General features: G+C 55.7%; 7 protein-coding genes across 7 annotated transcripts; 3 read left to right on the top strand and 4 right to left on the bottom strand.

Annotated features, from left to right (window-relative positions):
• Window positions 1-264: 264 nt before the first annotated feature.
• TRIREDRAFT_55788 (uncharacterized protein) lies at window positions 265-953 on the bottom strand (the record flags this gene model as incomplete). The annotated part of the gene is made up of 2 exons (XM_006962121.1): window positions 265-629; window positions 788-953. 2 exons carry the CDS (start codon window positions 951-953, stop codon window positions 265-267), a joined length of 531 nt encoding a protein of 176 aa, XP_006962183.1.
• A 638-nt stretch (window positions 954-1,591) lies between these two features.
• TRIREDRAFT_55401 (uncharacterized protein) lies at window positions 1,592-2,378 on the bottom strand (the record flags this gene model as incomplete). Its single annotated transcript, XM_006962120.1, has 2 exons — window positions 1,592-1,951; window positions 2,025-2,378. 2 exons carry the CDS (start codon window positions 2,376-2,378, stop codon window positions 1,592-1,594), a joined length of 714 nt encoding a protein of 237 aa, XP_006962182.1.
• A 270-nt stretch (window positions 2,379-2,648) lies between these two features.
• On the top strand, window positions 2,649-3,643 carry TRIREDRAFT_74943 (uncharacterized protein; the record flags this gene model as incomplete). Its single annotated transcript, XM_006962346.1, has 3 exons — window positions 2,649-2,783; window positions 2,852-2,976; window positions 3,043-3,643. The coding sequence occupies 3 exons, from the start codon at window positions 2,649-2,651 to the stop codon at window positions 3,641-3,643; spliced, it is 861 nt and encodes a 286-aa protein (XP_006962408.1).
• Window positions 3,644-3,776: 133 nt separating this feature from the next.
• Window positions 3,777-4,572, bottom strand: TRIREDRAFT_21509 (blue light inducible protein; the record flags this gene model as incomplete). Its single annotated transcript, XM_006961924.1, has 2 exons — window positions 4,274-4,572; window positions 3,777-4,217 (listed from the first exon to the last, which is right to left on the bottom strand). Exons 1-2 carry the CDS (start codon window positions 4,457-4,459, stop codon window positions 3,777-3,779), a joined length of 627 nt encoding a protein of 208 aa, XP_006961986.1. The 5' UTR covers window positions 4,460-4,572.
• Window positions 4,573-6,716: 2,144 nt separating this feature from the next.
• On the top strand, window positions 6,717-8,197 carry TRIREDRAFT_103844 (uncharacterized protein; the record flags this gene model as incomplete). Its single annotated transcript, XM_006962345.1, has 2 exons — window positions 6,717-6,728; window positions 6,785-8,197. The coding sequence occupies 2 exons, from the start codon at window positions 6,717-6,719 to the stop codon at window positions 8,195-8,197; spliced, it is 1,425 nt and encodes a 474-aa protein (XP_006962407.1).
• A 992-nt stretch (window positions 8,198-9,189) lies between these two features.
• Window positions 9,190-11,334, top strand: TRIREDRAFT_120206 (uncharacterized protein; the record flags this gene model as incomplete). Its single annotated transcript, XM_006962344.1, has 2 exons — window positions 9,190-9,701; window positions 9,753-11,334. Exons 1-2 carry the CDS (start codon window positions 9,304-9,306, stop codon window positions 11,332-11,334), a joined length of 1,980 nt encoding a protein of 659 aa, XP_006962406.1. The 5' UTR covers window positions 9,190-9,303.
• Window positions 11,335-11,913: 579 nt separating this feature from the next.
• TRIREDRAFT_2392 (uncharacterized protein) lies at window positions 11,914-15,328 on the bottom strand (the record flags this gene model as incomplete). Its single annotated transcript, XM_006961894.1, has 6 exons — window positions 11,914-12,640; window positions 12,813-12,940; window positions 13,285-13,695; window positions 13,776-14,572; window positions 14,644-15,070; window positions 15,170-15,328. The coding sequence occupies 6 exons, from the start codon at window positions 15,326-15,328 to the stop codon at window positions 11,914-11,916; spliced, it is 2,649 nt and encodes an 882-aa protein (XP_006961956.1).
• Between the last annotated feature and the right edge of the window lie 708 nt (window positions 15,329-16,036).

Raw genomic sequence — 16,036 nt, 5'->3', positions numbered from 1 at the left:
CTTGATGAATAAATACATTCTTCTTCATACCGCTGTCAAATTGCAATTAACAAGTCGAGCATTTGCCCCGGCCCTCAACGCAAGACGCCAAGTAATGCAAGCTACCAGGACGTTCCGTCCCTCACCAAACGCCATCCACGCTCTTATAGCAACTAACAAAGCAATCCCCATCATACACACACTCCCCCCCCCCCCCCCCCCCCCCCCCCTCTCTCTCACACACACACCCGATGCAAACACGGTTTTCCAAAGCCGCACTTTCCTTCAGTCCTCCCCAAGGCTCTCCCTGACGCACTTCCGACACCGTCTCCGATACTCCTTGTGCTTCCCCTCCTTCTCCTCGCGCAGCATCCGCGCCGCCTCGACGTTGGCCGGGCTCTCCTCGTTGGGGCTGTAGAACAGGCTGATGACGCTCAGCAGGATCGTCTCGGGCGTCTGGACGGGGCTCCAGCGCTCGGCGGCGGACTCGTACCCGTACTGGTCCTCCTCGGGCGGGTGCAGGATGGAGATGCACAGGGTGCCGTTTTCGTAGATGTTGGGGTGGAACGGGATCGGGTCCTGGAAGGTCAGGGACGGGGGCATGTGCGGGTAGTTTTCGGGGAAGACGAGTCGGGCGCGGAAGTTGCCTCCTGCACATCACCTCAGGTCAGCTTCTCATCATCTTCTTCTCCCGGTTATACGCATCTATGACAACCGAAGGAGGGTTTGCTTGAAAGGTTGGGGGCAAGGGAGCAAGGATGTGTGTGTGTGTGTGTGTGTGTGTGTGTGTGGAATGGAGGATGCTTACCGCCGTAGTATTTGCAGTCGTCGTTGATCATGAGCATCACCTCCCACTCAAACATGTTGCTATCGTTGACGAGGCCGCAGGATATGCCCGGCAGATCCTTGCCCGTCTGGATCTCCTTGAGCTGGCGCTTCAGCAGCGACGCGGCGGCGGCACCGGCTGAAGCCATGGTTTCGGTATTGCACAAGCTGGCTGGCTGACAGTACTAAGATGTTGGATAGGCAGATTCGTGTGAGGTGTCTCGGTAGAGGTGTCTCGGTAGAGGCGAGGGGGGCAGACAAGACGTTGGGCGCAGGTCGGAGCGGTGGTCGTGGGAGAATGGAGATGTAGGAGCTTTTGCTTGTTGAAACTACTGATACCTAATGGCAGCTGGAGTGCATGTGGTGAAATCAATGACTGAATCGGGTGGCAGAAGGCTTTTGGAGGGGTTGCGGGGCTACAGGTCCGCTGTTCCGGCATTTGGTTGGGGTGGGCACACGATCTTACAACTGGACATCTCCGGCACGGCCTGCAGCTGGATGGCCGGGAAGCTGGAGATTTGCTTCATGTGACTTTCGTATAGAAGCAAGCAGTGAGCAGCGATGATGCATGCCAGCATGTTTGTTATTCTCGTTATACAGTTTACGCGCTGTACTCCGTCACAATCCATGTCAGATGCTGCCAATTGTGTCACTTGTAAATCCTCACACACACACACACACACACACACACACACACACACACAACCAACTCTCATCTATCCGGTCTGGGTATCATAGTCATCCAATCCATCGCCCTCCACCTCATGCCACGAGAGGACAAAACGAATCACTTCTTCGACGTGCCAAACCCGGTGAATCCCATCTGCGCCATCATATCGTCCTCGTCGTGCTCGCCCTCGATCCGCACATCCTCGCCGTACTCCGTCTTGACCTTGGCCGCCTGTTCCTTCTCCTGCCGCCTCCTCTCCGTCTCTTCTCTCCGCTTCTTCCTCTTCTCTTCTGCTTCCTTTTCCATCTCCTCCTCTCTTAGTTTCAGCCTGTCTTGTAAGCTCGTGGCTTTTTCTTTCTCGAGCTCTTCTTTCCGACGGATGTAGTACTCGATCCGCGCGTGCACCTCTTCGACCGTCGCTCGCTTGACCTCTGTCGTTTGTCCGGTGTTGAGCAGATGCTGCGTCGTGTTCAAGTGCTACGCGTAGTCAATTAGTCCTGGACTTCACCACCAAGCCTCCTCCACCCTCCCATAATTTTCATATACATACCTCTACCCATTGCAGGTTGTCCTTGAATGTAAGATCACAAGCCTCGCAGTAGAATCCGGCGCCTCTTCCCCGTTTGCCGACGCCCGCGCCCGCAGGCACCAGCTGCGTCTTGCCAACCTGCGCGCTGACATCGATGATATTCCGCCGCGCCGACGTGTACGTCTCGTTGCCCGTCATGGGCTTGTGGTACTTCTTGCCGGCCAGCTTGGCCTCGTAGCGCGCCTTGCCCTCCTCCCGCTCCTTTTGCTCGCGCTCCTTTGCCTTGGCCGCATATTCGTCGAGGTCCCAATTCTTGCGGAAGTCGGTGTCGGATGCCGCCTGTCCGTAGGCGCTTTTGTTTTTTGAGTCGGACATGGTGACGGCTGAACTTGAGTGCTGTTGGACTATGAATGCAGAAGATGGAAGAACCGGGCGCAAAACGGGCAGATGCTACAAGGCTTCCTTGACGCGACACCAAATCAGATCGTCGATTGCTTTTAGTATTTGACAGTCAGCGGCAAGACAAGGATCAGCCGGCGCTAAGATAAGAAATCGTCAACCCCACCGCGGGGCAGCTCCCAAATATCTGATCAACTTTTCCACTTGGACGTCTTGCGACAATTTGCATGTGTCAATCGAGCCAAGATGCTGTACCTTGTTGGACTCGGTCTCTCGGACGAGACGGACATTACCGTCAAGGGCCTCGAGGTGGTCAAGAAGGCCTCTCGAGTCTACCTTGAGGCTTACACCAGCATTCTGCTCGTGGACCAGTCCGTCCTGGTATGCGCATGCGACAAACCTTCGATGCTCATGTTGGCAAAAACAGCTAACGCTGACACTCAAAGTAGGAAAACTACTATGGCCGGCCCATAATCGTTGCCGACCGCGAGATGGTCGAGTCAAATAGCGACGAGATCCTCAGGGACGCGCAGACCGAGGACGTTGCCTTTTGCGTTGTCGGAGACCCCTTTGGGTTTGTCTTCCCCCCCCCTTGGACTCAATGCGCCATCCTACGGCGTAACTGACGACTTCATTACAGAGCGACTACGCATACCGATCTCGTCATCCGAGCCCGCGAGCTCAAGATCCCTGTGCGAACCGTCCCCAACGCCTCCATCATGTCCGGCATTGGAGCCTGCGGCCTCCAGCTCTACAACTTCGGCCAGACCGTCTCCATGGTCTTCTTCACCGAAACATGGAAGCCATCTTCCTTCTACGACCGTATCAAAGAAAACCGCAGCATTGGGCTGCACACCTTGGTCCTCGTCGACATCAAGGTCAAGGAGCAGAGCCTGGAGAACATGGCCAGGGGCCGACTGGTTTACGAGCCTCCCCGATACATGACCGTCGGGCAGTGCGCGCAGCAGATGCTCGAGATCGAAGAGGAGCGCAAAGAGGGCGTCTACACCAAGGACAGCTTGGCCATTGGCGCCGCTCGTGTTGGCGGCAAGACGGAGAAGTTTGTCGCGGGGACGTTGGAGGAGCTGTGCTCTGCTGATGAGGAGCTGGGACCGCCCTTGCACAGCCTTGTCCTGCTGGGCAGGAGAGCTCATGATTTAGAGCGCGACTACGTGCGCGAGTTTGCCGTTGATAAGGAGAAGTGGGACAGAATATGGAAGGAGGAGTACGGACATCAGTGATTTGTGCATTATAAAGGTATTAAAAGAGCCAGTTCAATTCATGATCAGCCTCGACAGTGAAAGTACATGTGTTATGCCATTATTGTTTCCTATAATTACATTTTGTCATTTCGTCGTGATATCATCTGCTTCTTCAGATCTTCTCAAACTCCGACTTATTCGAAGAACGCCACTGTCCAATCTCTTCGGCCGAAATCTCGCGCAGCTTGTTCACCTGCGCCGTCTTTCCGGTGAGGACTCCCTGGGCAACCTCAGCAGCGCGACTGAGGAAGTTGCCAAGCTGCAGCGAGTAGGTCACACTGGTGGTCTTGACACGAATCACGCCAAGTCGGGGGTCGTTCTCCGAGCCGTCGTGAACGCCGTCGCCGAGGTCGCCGAGCCACGCCTTGAGGCTGCTGCTGTACGTCTTCTTGACCAGCTCGCGATCCTTGACGAGGCCAGCTTGACCAGAGATGGACGCCCACTCGCCGGAGCTGTTGATGAAGGAGACGTTGACGTGCGGGTCGTCGGACAGGTCGTGGGTCTTGCCGGACTCGTTGTTTGTGTGGAAGAGAAGGTCGATGCCTCCGGATTCCTGTTCATGTAAGTCAAGTGGTAAGACGACAGAGCATAGGACTCATCTTCACGTACCGTTGCGGCCAGAGCCATGCAGCGGGAAACCAGGTTGTTCTGGGAAGAACCAGCCTCGATGGTGGTCATCATGCCAAACTTGCATTTGGTGATGAAGTTGACGAGGTCAGTGACCTTGGTCTGCAGATCGGCCTCATCTTTATTGACGGCGGTGTACGGGTCGGCGGGCTTGTTCTCAGAAGACATTGTGATGGATTTAGTAGCGATTTGGATTCAATATCGGAGTGATTGGTATCTTGGCAATATGCTATCAATTGAGTGGATGTGGTCTTTGATGGAACTTAGATGAATTCGATGCGGAGAGCTCTGATTATATACCAGGTAGATGACAACGACTTTCGCAAATCACAGTCGTCACAGTCCCAGGCCTTGGTATGGTTTACCACATTCATCATATAGACGTAACTTGGAGTTCTGTCGAGTGTCATCAGGCGAAGAGCTGCTACATGAGGGCACGGACATGACGTCAGGAAGGCTGTTCTTTTGGCCACAGCTGCACGTACCGAGACGGTGTGACTGGCTGGACTTGGATCGAGCTGTTCGATTTCCTCAAGGGCAGAGCTTAGCTGGAGATCGGCTGAAGCCAAATTTAGAGCCTATCATCTCGTCATCCGATCCTCTCCCTCGACGAGGTTCTTGCTGCATCCTGTTAGTACCAGGAGCCTAAAGCCGCTGCCACTAGAGTACCGTATCGCTGTTCGTTTGTCTGTGAGTGATTCAGGTGCACAATCTGATAGCCAACGGATTCGAGTGCCGAGGCTTGAGCAGATACGATTGGAGCTGCGATAGACGCCGATGTACCAAACAACAGCTTCAATGTCTGCTGCTATTTGTTGGAGGCAGAGCTTTCTGTATGTTCAATTACTAACATACAGGTAAATACCTACCTAGTAGGTGCCTATTACCTGAGAGGTAGCATCAGCTGCACTCGGCTAGCTTCTCCGTAGCCAAGCTTAATCAATCAATCAATCAATCAATCAATCAATCAATCAATGGCCAACCTGCTTCCTCCAATGCTTGATGACTTAGTACGACCTTGGCCTGCTCGCAGGACCCGGAATCGGACCGCCTTCGCATCAAGCAGCGATACCCGCAGCAGCGCCTTGTTCACCAATACCTCGCAAGTACTCACTGCAGTCTCCAGCAGGTCGTGGCTCCAGTAATTCCCGCCGCTGACAGCCCAGCTCGTCACCTGATAGCGCGTTGTTCGGCAAGAACAAAGCACCACCGAGCTCGAGCTCGCACCTGCCACTGCCCAAAATAGTGGTAGTAGGTAGTAGTAGCCAACCCACACCGCGGATGCCGCAATCCCAAGGCCGCTCCTTCCCATCCCCCGCGTCCGTCTACCCTACCGGCCGTTTATTTCCACCAAACGAACTGTGGCAGGCGCGATCGTGCGATTCGTACTGCTGCTACATGCTACAATACTACTACATAGGTAAGGTTGGTTAGGTGGAAGGTGCTAGGTCGCTACTGCCTCCCAGCGGGCGGATAAATTCCCTCCTCAACCGTCTGCTGCCGTTCGCACAGGGAAGGAGGTGGCGGCTTATCAGCTCGGTCGCCGGGCAGGAGCAATCCCCATCCCTCTCTCTCTCTCGCTCTTTCTGGTGGTTTGCGACCCAGTGCCCCAAACCTTTTGCCGGCCACATCACCATACCGTCTTTTTTTTTTTTTCCTTCTTCTTCTTCCCTCTCTCTCTCTCACTCTCACTCGGTCATTCATCCTCCTCCTCCGGGTTGTGCGGCTCGCGTCTCTCACCAGACAGCGAGTCAAGTCTCATTTTCCTCCTCCTCCTCCACCTCCTTCTTCGTTTCTCCGTCAATTCTCTCCATCGTCCCTCATCTTCATCTCCCGGCACAGTTCCCGGATCATCCTCGATCTGGCCATTGCCCACCCAACCGGCGTCGGCCAGCTGGTACTCAAGGTGCCGCCCTGTTTGTCGCCAGCTTGCCTAACCGTCTCTTCCATCTGTGATTCACAGTCAATCGTGGCCGGTCTCTCTGCCCGCCACTTTGTCCAGCAGCAACGGGAGCCGGCATCCCTTTTCATTCACAGTGTCGGCAGAAGGCCGAGGAGGAGAAGAATTAAGCTGGCATTGAGTCGCACAAGGCTGGCTGCTTGTGTGCCGTATCCTTCTCCGTCTTTCTCTCCGACTCCTACTTGACTTCACACCTCTTGAATTTTTCTTCCCTTTTCCTTGATTCTCATCTTGTTATCGTGCGCATCGTGTTCGGTCGTCAATTTTCAACCGGTTCGTCTCATTCGGCGTATCAGCAGCTTCGTATTGCAGGTCATCTTGTCGGGTGCTTTCTGTTGTTGAGATTTGATACGAATCGGTCATCGGGGCTTGTCGCCGCTCTTTGTATCTTCCATTGGAAGGTATCTCATATACCCCCTTTTTTTTTTCAAACACTTCCATTGCCGCGTCGGACATCGCAGCAAGATGGCACGACAGGTAAGGAGACGTTCTGCTATTTCGACTCGCCAGATCAATTGTTAATGCCCCTGCAGCTTGTGTTTCCGTGGGAATGCCGCGACAAGGAAGACCAGGCATTCGCTGCCTACAGTAATCCTCTTCGCCGGACCAACCAGCTGCTCGTCGAGGAGAACATGAGACTCAAACGGATCCTTCGCGAAAATGGCATCGCTTGGTCACCCTTGGCGCAGAATCATCTGAACCAGAATGACCCTACGAGACGCAAGACCCGGTCATCCACCGCCGCCGGCCTTGGAGACGCGGTTTCGCCTTTTCTACCCACCGAGGTCCTCTTGCGGATTCTCAAGTTTGCCATGAAAAGCAAATATCCCATCATTGACCCGCTCAGTCCCGTCACGGCCGAAAATCTCACGGACGAAGAGAAGAAGAGAGGCAACCAAATCGCCATCCACTTTTTGGCAACATGCAAAGCAATGCAAGCCGAAGGCACACGGATCCTCTGGGAGTCGAACCACTTCATCTTCACCACCCCTCAGGCTCTGCGCAACTTCAGCGAGCTCAGCTTCCACTATCGGCACAAGATTCTGCACATCAACCTCCGCATCATTGCCCGCTATTACGATGACCAGCGCCGCAGGCACAAGCTCGAACGCTACTATCACCCGGATCTGAAGAGAGATCAACCTCTCAAGATTCAGATGCGCCCCAAGGAATCGCCTCTCGTGCGTGGCGGCTTCCGCTGCTACACCTGGAATCAGGTCATTGATTTCCTCCTGGCCCTGCGCGCGCCCTACGATCCGAACTACAAGGACAAGAAGAATCCGAGACCAAGGCTCCTTCCTTCACTGTCGTCGTTGCGGCTCGACCTGGTCAACTTTTCAGACTCCCTCTTGCCATTTTCTGGATCTGAGCTCCACGAAGTAGCCTCCCACGAGCTGGGGTGCACATTAAACGAGCTTCAGGTGACAGGGATGCCATTCGATGACGTCGGCATGAAAGCTTCTGCCGAGCTCAGTGGCCTGGTGAAAGATGAAGGCCTCTATCTAGATGCATCTGCTGCCTTCATCGCCCTTCCCAAGGGTCTGCAGAGCCTCTCGGGAGACAATTGGTGCGCTCGAGTGATTAGAGCATACAAGGATCTCAAGGACGAAATGGAAGAAGAAGGCCTCGGATTCGGCGGTGATGAAGACGACGACGAGCAGTTTCACCTGCATTCGTTTGAGGGCTACCACAAGGTGGGCACGCTGCCCGCTGCTCCCTCTGAGGAAGGCCATCCTCCCTCAACTCGCGAGGAGAAGAGAGTCATCTGGAAGAAGGTTCCCGTCGCCCGCGAGTCGGACAAGCGCATCTGGATCCAATTCTCCCGTCTCAACGGCTATGAGGTTGAGGAATCGGTTTGGGATAGTGACGACGATCGCATCTGTCCATGCTGCGGTGATTCGCACCCTGGCTCGTCCATCTTCGGACTCATGAGCGACTACGAGTGAGCGGCTCGACCTGTTATGTTTTGTGCAGTACCCACGTGTGATTTGAGATAATGAAGGTATTTACGGCGGCAGACAGAGGTTGCCTGGTATTGTGTGCTTAGATACCCCCGCGGTTGGTGGCCAAAAAGGGAGGTTTGTTACTTGAAGGAAGAAAATACAGTGGGTTAAACAGATACTAGTATGAGATTTGCGACGCATGCAATTCATTTATCAGCTGTCTGATATAGCGATGCTGTTGTCGATGGTATAAGACGTGACTGACGATGTGGTGCCTCACTTGGCGAGCATCCTTGATTCCTGTGTATTTCAAGGCTGCACGAGCTGACCATGGCCATGGATGTTGTCACTTGTGCTCTAACATGCCATGAGCTCTCAATTCACAGCAGCTACGTAGCTACTCAATGCTTGTGTGGGATGTTGCAGGCAATTAGTAGTTGTCATCTGTCGGGTCAAGGCGTTCGACATCAGCAGATGTAGGGTAATTTCATGGCATGTTAGGAGGCGGACGAGCGCCCAACACCTGGTTGCGTACTCGTACATGTACCTCAACTGGAGACCACTCGAGGAGACCACTCGAGTACCTCGACAAGTTTGTTGACATGTCGAGTTCAGATTGTTCTGGTTTGAAGTAAAGGTAGAGAATACCGCCAGGTACAGCAGCATTCCAGTCTCACTGGCAGGTATGGAGTACGGCGGTAGTATCACCAAAGACAGCATTCATTCATCGACAGCCCAGACAACTTCCAGGGACTGAAGCAGTGAGGTAATAGCGGTCACTCAGAGACGGCCAGGGAGCAGCGCACACTAAAACCCACGTCCCAGGCGCGCAGGTACGGGTCCGGCTCAACTCAATCCAACAGCCCGACTCCACCAACCTGCTGCCTTTATCGCCATCTACATCTTCAACACGATTCTCTGGAGTTTCTCCCCGTTGCTCCTCATTATCACCCGCCCGGCAGCGGTCGACGCTTCCAGCTCGTACCACAACGCAGCACCTGACCAGAAGGCAGAGACGGCCGAGGCTCGATAGAAACCCCTCGTCATCCCCCCCCAACCCGCAATCCCGGCCCATGCCACAGGGCGCCGCTCCAGCATGAGCATCCGCCATGCCCCTGCCAGCGCTGCTCTCCTCCAGCGATAGGTCGTCCCCCCTCGGCTCGTCCTCGAGCAAGGCGCGCGCGGTGCCCGCCGTCGACGGCGACATCCCGCCCGAGTTCATCCACGACGAGGCCCAGCTGCCATGCATCCCGCCCGAGCGACCGGACCTGCGCGAGCTCAACTGCGGGCTCGAGGCCCTGGCGGCCGTCTTCCCCGACGTCCAGATTGAAGTCTTTCGGGAGCTGCTGGGCAACTTTGACGGCGAGTCGAGGCTGGCCCTGGTGGCGGATGCGCTGCTGAAGAATGGGGCCGTTTGGGTCAAGGGACGGTGGAGGGTTGCCGGTCCGGAGAGCCACAACAGACTTCGGCCGGGCAACGGCGACAACGAGCAGCGGGACAAGGTCAAGTCAGAGGCGGAAGCGAATGCGGATCAGCCGGGCAATCGACTGGTGCCGAGAGCCGAGATCTTTCGAAGCAACGAGTACAAGAAGGCGGTTCAGGCGCTTGCGTGGCAGGAGTTCAAAGGCCTGTCCAAGTCGACCATCAATGCGGTGCTTGCCGAGTCCAACTACTCGTATCTGGACGCTCGGAGGATCCTTGTGACGCTGTCATCTAAGTCGTGGCGCTTCACCATCTCGTCCATCTTCATGAGGCGGAAGCCCGTCGCGACGGGCGAGGCGGAACACCACCCTCTGGTCCGCTGGCACAAAACCGGCCAGGGCTCTAACATACCTACGATACGGTCTACGGGGAACGCCGAGCTCGACCGGGAGCTATACGATGCGCTGATCCGGCCCTTGAAGGAAAAGGACAGACAAGAGCGGGAGGCAAAAGACCGCGCGGCTGCTGTGCTGCTGAACAATAAAGAGGCCGAGGAGGCGGGCGCCGTCCACGAGTGCATGTGCTGCTTCACGACTGGCGCCTTTGAGGAATTCACACACTGCAACAGGGACGCACACATGATTTGCTTCCGCTGCGTGCAGCACTCCATCAAGGAGGCCGTCTTCGGCCAGGGCTGGCAGAGCAGCATCATCCCCGAGATGGGGACTCTGAGGTGCATGGCTGTTGGCCGCGAAGAATGTCCCGGATATATCTCGTCCGAACACATGCGCAGGGCCATGCTAGAAGAGAAGAAGGGGGCCGAGATCTTGCACCAGCTCGACCAGCGGCTTGCGGAGCATGCCCTGCTTGCCGCGAAGCTACCACTGGTACACTGTCCGTTTTGCAATTACGCCGAGATTGACGACATTTACATGCCCTTTGAAAAGACAAAGTTGCGGATCAGGGTTGCTGGCGTCATCCACCTACTATTTCTCTTCCTCTGCTTCCTCTGCGTCGTCCTCGTCTTTCCCCTGGCCGTCGTCTCGTTTGGCGTTGCGTTGACATTTACGTCCTGGCGAACTTTGTGGACGCAGCTGTCGACGGAGTGGAGGCACGCCCTTGGCCGACATTGCCGGCGCCGGCGCGGGCTGCAATTCTCGTGCCAGAATCCCGAGTGCGGCCGCGTATCCTGCCTGTCGTGCAGCAAGGTCTGGACGGACATCCACGTCTGCAACGAGTCGTCGCTGGTGGCGCTGCGGACGCAGGTCGAGCAGGCCATGAGCATGGCCATCAAGCGGGTGTGCCCGCGGTGCAACACGTCGTTTGTCAAGAACGCGGGCTGCAACAAGCTCACCTGCCCCTGCGGCTACAAGATGTGCTACGTGTGCCGCGCGGACTTGACCGAGGAAGGGTACCGGCACTTTTGCGACCACTTCCGGCCCGACGGCGACCCCCGGCCGTGCCTCGAGTGCGAGCGGTGCAACCTGTGGGAGTCGGAAAACGTCGACCAGGTGCTGCAGGAAGCCCGCGAGGAGGCGGAGCGCAAGTGGAAGGACACGGAGAAGAGGGACCTGTCTGCGCCGGAGAAGGCGTTTCTGGAGACGGGCATCGCGGCGCGGGCGACGGGCATGGGCAGCGTGGAGCAGATTCTCGCGGCGGGGAGGATGCCTTCGCTGGGGGAAGTTTTGGATATTGTCGTCGAGATGGTTCTCGTTTGAGCTTTTTTGAGGGGAAGGAGGATTTGGGTGTGATGAGAAGCATTGATTTACTATGAAATTCTGGATGCTATGACTTTTATTTCTGGCTTATCGTTGGCGTTTTTTCTCTTCTTCCATCTGTTGTCTCTTTCTCTCTCTCTCTCTCTCCTTTGTTCATCTATGCCTCGAATCTTGTCTGATCTTCTTGTGCAAATTGCTGCTTACAATGCAAGATATGAGCATTTTCTTCTCGTCGATTTCTTGATGTTTCTGCTCCATCTGCTCCTTTAGTTGTGTGTTTCTTTCGTCCCTTGTTTTCTTTTCCTTAATTAGGCGGGCTGGAACCTGGGAATAGCATTCTTTGTTTTGGACTGAGCGTTTGTCAGTATACAGAATGTCGAGATGAAATGGATAGATTGAATTCTTTGAATTCCTACACAGATACCATGAACTCTACGTTTGTGTGATCCATCATTTAAGCTGGCAATCTAGCTGGACTTTACTCTCAAGATTCGAAACCAGTATATGACTCTCTCTCCCCCTCATCTTCTTAAACCCCCCCCCCCTTTATACATCAAGCATCATCAACATTTTCCCCCATCAAAGAAGCTCCGCCGCAGCGCCCCCAATGCACATCTTCCCCGTCTCCCTCACCCTACACTGAAACACAACCCTCTTCCCCTCCCTCCACATCTCCGTCACCACCGTCTCCCCGGGAATCACCGGCCCCGCAAACCTCACCTTTATATTCCTAAAGGCACCGAACCGATCATACACGGCCTTGCCCGCAATCCCAAACGTGCACAGCCCATGCAGAATCGGCGCCTTGAACCCCCCCATCTTGGCAAACCCGGGATCAATATGCAGCGGGTTATAATCTCCGCTGAGCCGATAAATCGCCGCCTGGTCCTCACCCGTGGCCGTCTCGACGACGACATCCGGCGCGCGCTTGGGAGGCTCGTTGGCCGCCGTGGCAGGGCCCCTGTCTTGACCCCTCTTCAAGCCGCCGAAGCCGCCGGAGCCGCGCAAAAAGACGGTCATTTCATTGTAGAAGACGGGCTCGTTGGTTTCGGCATTGATCGTCGTGACGCCCGTCTTGACGATTGCCGCGGAGCCCTTGTCCACGACCTCGAGGAGCTTTGCGCGGGAGACGAGACGGCCGGATGTGGGGAGGGGGAACTTGCGGATCTCGAGGTACTGCTCCCCGTGGAGGAGCATCATCGGCGAGAAGTTGGGCACGAGGGCGTCAAAGTCAAAGGGCGTTTCGGCGGAGAAGGGGGGGATGACGCCAAAGGTTGGGAGGGGCTGGAAGTCTTCTGCGCCTTCGCTGTTTGCGTGGGAAAACGAGGAGAGATGTTTGTTAGGCGAGTCTTTTGTAATTCTTCCTTTTGAGTGATGGATGTATGGTGTCTGTCAAGGACGAGAGGGGGGGTATTGGATCTTTCATGTGTGATAAAGGGGCAGAGCTTTGATAGAGAGGATAAAGAGGATGGACTTACAAGACGTATTTGAGTTCCTTTCGCTTGGCACCCACACCAATGTTGTATAGAATGACGTCTCGCTCCGTGAAGCTGTACTCGGTCGGATCGCCCTCCTTCTTGAGAGCCTCGTCAATGGCGGCGAGATACTCGTTGCCTGCGGGAGCAGCAGCAACAGCAGCTGAAGAAGAAGAATCACCCTGAGCCTATGACACAGAAAAAAAATGACAAACACATATTAGCACAGACTTCTACTTGAGAACGAGGCAACCAGTGTCTGTTTGTTGGACATCTTCCTTCAAGGGCATTTCTTTCATCTTTGGGAACTATCCAGTATATATATACAAGGGGACATGATAGATGGTGGTGGTGATGATACAAGTGTGCTCCCACATGCTAAATCATGACGGATTGAGGCGCATAGCAAAGCAAGGAGAAGAAGAAGCAAAAAAAGGTGAGAGAAAAAAAAGGAGCCATTTGGGTCCTCTCATACCTTGTTCTCGATATTCTTCATAATCTTCTCCAGGCCGTCCTGCGCCTTCTCGGGATGATCCGCCCGGCCGTCGTCAAAGTTGATGATCTCGTCCCAGTGCTTCACCACCTCCTCCGGCACCAGCGGCTTGTTGACGGGGAAGCCGTGGCCGCCGGTCCGCTGCCAGCGCGTCTTGCCGCACCAGCCGCTGCCCACCTCGTACAGCCCGCCCGTCGGGTTCGGGCACTTGTCGCTGCTGAGGGCCAGCACCAGCGGCGCAATGTAGTCGGGCTTGAAGGCGTCCACCATCTCCTTGGGCATGATGGTGGCCGTCATGGCGGTGCCGGCGTTGGGGGCGATGGTGTTGACGTAGATGCCATATTTGAAGCCCTCGAGGGCCAGGGCGCGGGAGAAGCCGAGGATGCCGCATTTCTGTCATGTGTTAGATCGTCATATTTATATATTTATACATATATATATACACATCATGAGGAGAAGAGAAAAAGACTTACAGCAGCGGCATAGTTGGCTTGGCCAAAGTTGCCATAGATGCCAGACGTGGACGTCGTGTTAATCACGCGGCCGTACTTTTGCTTGAGGAAGTAGGGCCAAGCAGCCTTGGTGACCTTGTAGGTGCCGCGAAGGTGCACGTTCATGACAGGGTGCCACAGGTTGTCGTCCATGTTAGTAAAGGCCTTGTCACGCAGAATGCCGGCGTTGTTGACGACAATGTCGACGCGGCCAAAGGCATCAATGGCGGCCTTGACGACGGTATCGCCATCCTCGGCGGACGCCTTGACGCCCACGGCCTTGCCGCCGAGCTTCTTGATCTCCTCGACGGTGGTGTCCGGATTGACCAGGTCGTTGACGACGACCGAGGCGCCGTACTTTGCAAAGGCCAGAGCGTACGCATGGCCAATGCCCGCACCGGCGCCGGTGATGAGGGCGACGCGGCCGGTAAAGTCGAGCTTCTCGCCCTGCTCGCTGGGGCCCATCTTCATCGACTCCTCCAGCAGGGTCATGAAGTCGTTGGGGCCCGAGGGGTACTGGGGGTTGGAGAAGTCGACGACCTTGTTCCACTGCTTCAGGATGGCGCCGGGCGTGTACGAGTCGTCGGCCTTGAGCAGCAGGCCGCTGGACCGCTCCCAGCGCAGCTTGGCCATGTGGCCAGCGCCGGCCTCGAAGATGCTGCCGTTCTCGGTGGTGTTGTTGGAGTGGACCAGGACGGCGACGAGGGGCACGATCCACTCGGGGCCGAGGGCCTTGAGGACGTCGGGGGGCATGACGGTCTCAGTCATGCGGCTGGCGGCTGTTGGGTGTTCCGCGTTAGCACGAGTTTTCGATCTCGAACAAGGGTGAGGAGGAGGATTCTGCTCATACCGATGGGGGCAATGACGTTTGACAGAATGTTGTACTTGGCGCCCTCCTTGGCCAGCGTCTCGGTGAAGCCAACCATGGCCAGCTTGGCAGCCGAGTAGTTCGTCTGCCCAAAGCTGCCAAACAGACCGGCCGCGGACGCAGTGTTGATGACGCGGCCGTACTTTTGCTTGCGGAAGTGCGGCCAGGCGGCGCGGGTGCACTTGTAGGCGCCCGTGACGTGGACCTTAATGACGAGGTCCCAGTCCTCGTCCTTGATGTTCTTGAAGGCGACGTCGCGCAGGATGCCGGCGTTGTTGATGAGCACGTCGATGCGGCCAAAGGCCTTGATGGCCGTCTCGATGATGCGCTCGCCGTTCTCGACGCTGTCGTAGTTGGCGACGGCCTTGCCGCCGGCCTTTTTGATTTCCTCGACGACGACATCGGCGGCCTTTTTTGAATTCACCAAATGCATTAGCTTGTTGTTCTGCCATGGACGGACACTGAGGAATGAATGGCCTGCAGAGTTTCTTCTGGGGGGTCACCGCACCTTTGTAGAGTTGCCCTCGCCCTTGAAGGAGCCGCCCAGGTCGTTGACGACGACGCTGGCGCCCCGCGAGCCGAAGAAGGTGGCATAGGCCTTGCCCAGACCGCCGCCGGCGCCGGTGATGACCACCACCTGGCCGTCGTATCGCAGCTGGTCAGCCATGACGTCGGCAATTGCTGTGTGGTGATTTGGTGGTGGTGGTGGTGTTGAGGACGGCAAGAGAGGAGAGTCAGGAGAGAAGAGGAGGAAGAAGAAGAAGGGAACGGGTATCTAAGTTGATCAAACAAACACGGGGAGATGGAGAGGGAGAGAGGAGGAGGAGGAGGTTGCAGGAACGAGAAGAAAGACTGAGAGAGAGAAAGCAAGAGACGTCGCCCGTGTCTTAAGAAATGCGGACGGATCGGCTGTCGATGCCTCGGCTTGAGCTTCTCGGTGCGGGTACACGAGCGTGGAGAGGGTACATGCAATACTAAGGTACTTGGCTGCTTGTACACCGTAGCCGCGCCTTGTACCGAGCCGAGTTCTAGAGCTGGGGGAGGCGCTAAGCTGGAAGCGGGATACCTGGGGGAGAGAGGGAGGCATCAGAAGAGGGCGGCTTGTTCACATGCTTTTTCTTCCAGCGTCAGACTTGGAGTTGGGGTTGGACGATGGCGGGATGGAGCATTTGCGGGATACATTCACGTGTTTCGGTCAGCCATGGCTGGGACAATAAACATTACTGCTACTGCCTTATTCGTGCCGACATCTTGTTTGTAGCAGCAGGTACTGGATAGGTACTTCACCACCATGCGGCATACACACTTGACAGCTCTTCATCCTATCGGCTCCCCCACAGACAAAAGCCAATCAATCGCACCAACTCACCAACCC

This window comes from Trichoderma reesei (genome assembly GCF_000167675.1).
Source record: "Trichoderma reesei QM6a unplaced genomic scaffold TRIREscaffold_2, whole genome shotgun sequence".
Lineage (NCBI taxonomy): Eukaryota > Fungi > Ascomycota > Sordariomycetes > Hypocreales > Hypocreaceae > Trichoderma > Trichoderma reesei.
Note: the sequence above shows the minus strand (reverse complement) of the source record. Positions and strands in the feature narration are given on the sequence as shown.